Source organism: Phytophthora infestans, genomic scaffold (assembly GCF_000142945.1).
Source record: "Phytophthora infestans T30-4 supercont1.4 genomic scaffold, whole genome shotgun sequence".
Classification (NCBI taxonomy): Eukaryota; Oomycota; class Peronosporomycetes; order Peronosporales; family Peronosporaceae; genus Phytophthora; species Phytophthora infestans.
The window spans coordinates 4213639-4215374 of record NW_003303755.1 but is presented as its reverse complement, the minus strand read 5'-3'; the positions used below and the strand labels follow the sequence as shown (position 1 = coordinate 4215374).

Here is a 1736-nt window from a genome sequence, read left to right as displayed (position 1 = left end):
TGCAAACGCGAAATGTACTTCGAAGAAGATAAGTAGATCACGAATCAGCCAATTCCTGTTTAGGCTAACACAAATTGTGGCTCTGTAATTGGCCCGCGCGATAACGGCAACACGCCATTGGCTGCGACCTCGCAACCAGAGTGATGGTCTCCAGTCACTCCCACGGCAAGTCACTATTGGTGCAAGACGTGGGGTACGTACACAGCAGCTTATTCCTCAGTTTTCCATCCTCTGCTCAGGCAGCTTTTGCATCACATAATCAGACATGGCGCCTAACCAAGCTACCGACGCGCTCGCAGAGTGCGCAGTGACCACCACAGCTGCGCGTCGCCGCATCTTCGTGACGGGTGCCGCCGGGTTCATCGGCTTCCACACCGCCAAGGCTCTTCTTGCACGCGGAGACGACGTCGTCATTGTGGACGAGATGAACGAATACTACGACGTCAAGCTTAAGCAGAGCAACCTCGACTGGCTCACGACCAATTACGGTGACCGCGTCAGCGTGTACATCGGTGATTTGTGCGACGAGCGGCTGGTCCGTCGCGTGCTTAAGGAGACCAAGCCGGATGCGATGGTGCATTTGGCGGCCCGTGCCGGTGTGCGTCCCAGTATCGACAACCCCCTCTTGTACATCCAGGCTAATGTGGTAGCCACAATGTTGCTACTTGATGCATGCCGAGAGTTTGGCATCAAGAAGCTCGTGTACGCAAGCAGCAGCTCCGTGTACGGCGGCAGCATGAAGGAGAGTTTCAGCGAGGAGGACATCGTAGACTACCCGGTGAGTCCGTACGCCGCGACCAAGAAGAGTTGCGAGCTGTTGGCGCACACGTACCACCACCTGTACGGCATGGACACCATCGGCTTGCGCTTCTTCACCGTGTACGGACCTCGTGGCCGTCCGGATATGGCTCCGTTCAAGTTCATGGACCGCATCGCACGTGATGTGGCAATTGACCAGTACGGCGACGGCTCGTCGTCTCGCGACTACACGTTCATCGACGACATCGTTCAGGGTGTGCTGCTGAGTCTGGATCGTGGTCATGGCTGTGAGGTGTTCAACTTGGGTCGTGGCACGCCGGTGTTGCTCACCGACTTCATTGCCATTATTGAGGGACTGGTGGGCAAGACGGCGAAGATCAACATTTTGCCTGACCAGCCTGGCGACGTGCCCCGTACGAGCGCAGACATCTCAAAAGCCGAGCGTTTGCTGGGATACAAGCCTACGACTCCGTTGGAGCAGGGTCTGGCGAAGACGTGGGAGTGGTATTCGGAGTTCTACAACGCTGGGCCTCTTTAATCTGTTATGTAACATGTTGTTGGAGTGGATTTGCTATAATGGTGTTGATTCTTAAGTTGAAGAGTATGTTTCACGATAAAACTGAATTTTCGACTGATTTTTTGTGAAAAGCTAGGGTAGTACACTCTTTTCTTTAAAACGTTGCAATTGAAGTATGTAGTATATATCGCCTTGCGCGTAATTGCACCTTGTACGTGTACCAGCATCAGAAAAGTATTCTTGATTATTACCTCCGGTATCATTGTGGTCTCTAATCGAAGTTTTCAAGACGGGTCCTAGACCCCAAACCCGATTTAACACTTGGCCACTAAAGCTCACATTACTAAAGGCACGACATCGGACTTAAATGGAGCAGCAGGGTTCTTTCCGTAACTGTGTCTGTAAATTGCTTGATTTTTGTATGGGGACCAGGACGGTCTAAACAACGGCACGTCCGATT

General features: G+C 52.4%; 1 protein-coding gene across 1 annotated transcript; it reads left to right on the top strand.

The window, feature by feature from the left end:
- Nucleotides 1-224: 224 nt before the first annotated feature.
- On the top strand, nucleotides 225-1328 carry PITG_03961 (uncharacterized protein; the record flags this gene model as incomplete). The annotated part of the gene is made up of 1 exon (XM_002906948.1): nucleotides 225-1328. The coding sequence occupies one exon, from the start codon at nucleotides 266-268 to the stop codon at nucleotides 1295-1297; it is 1032 nt and encodes a 343-aa protein (XP_002906994.1).
- Between the last annotated feature and the right edge of the window lie 408 nt (nucleotides 1329-1736).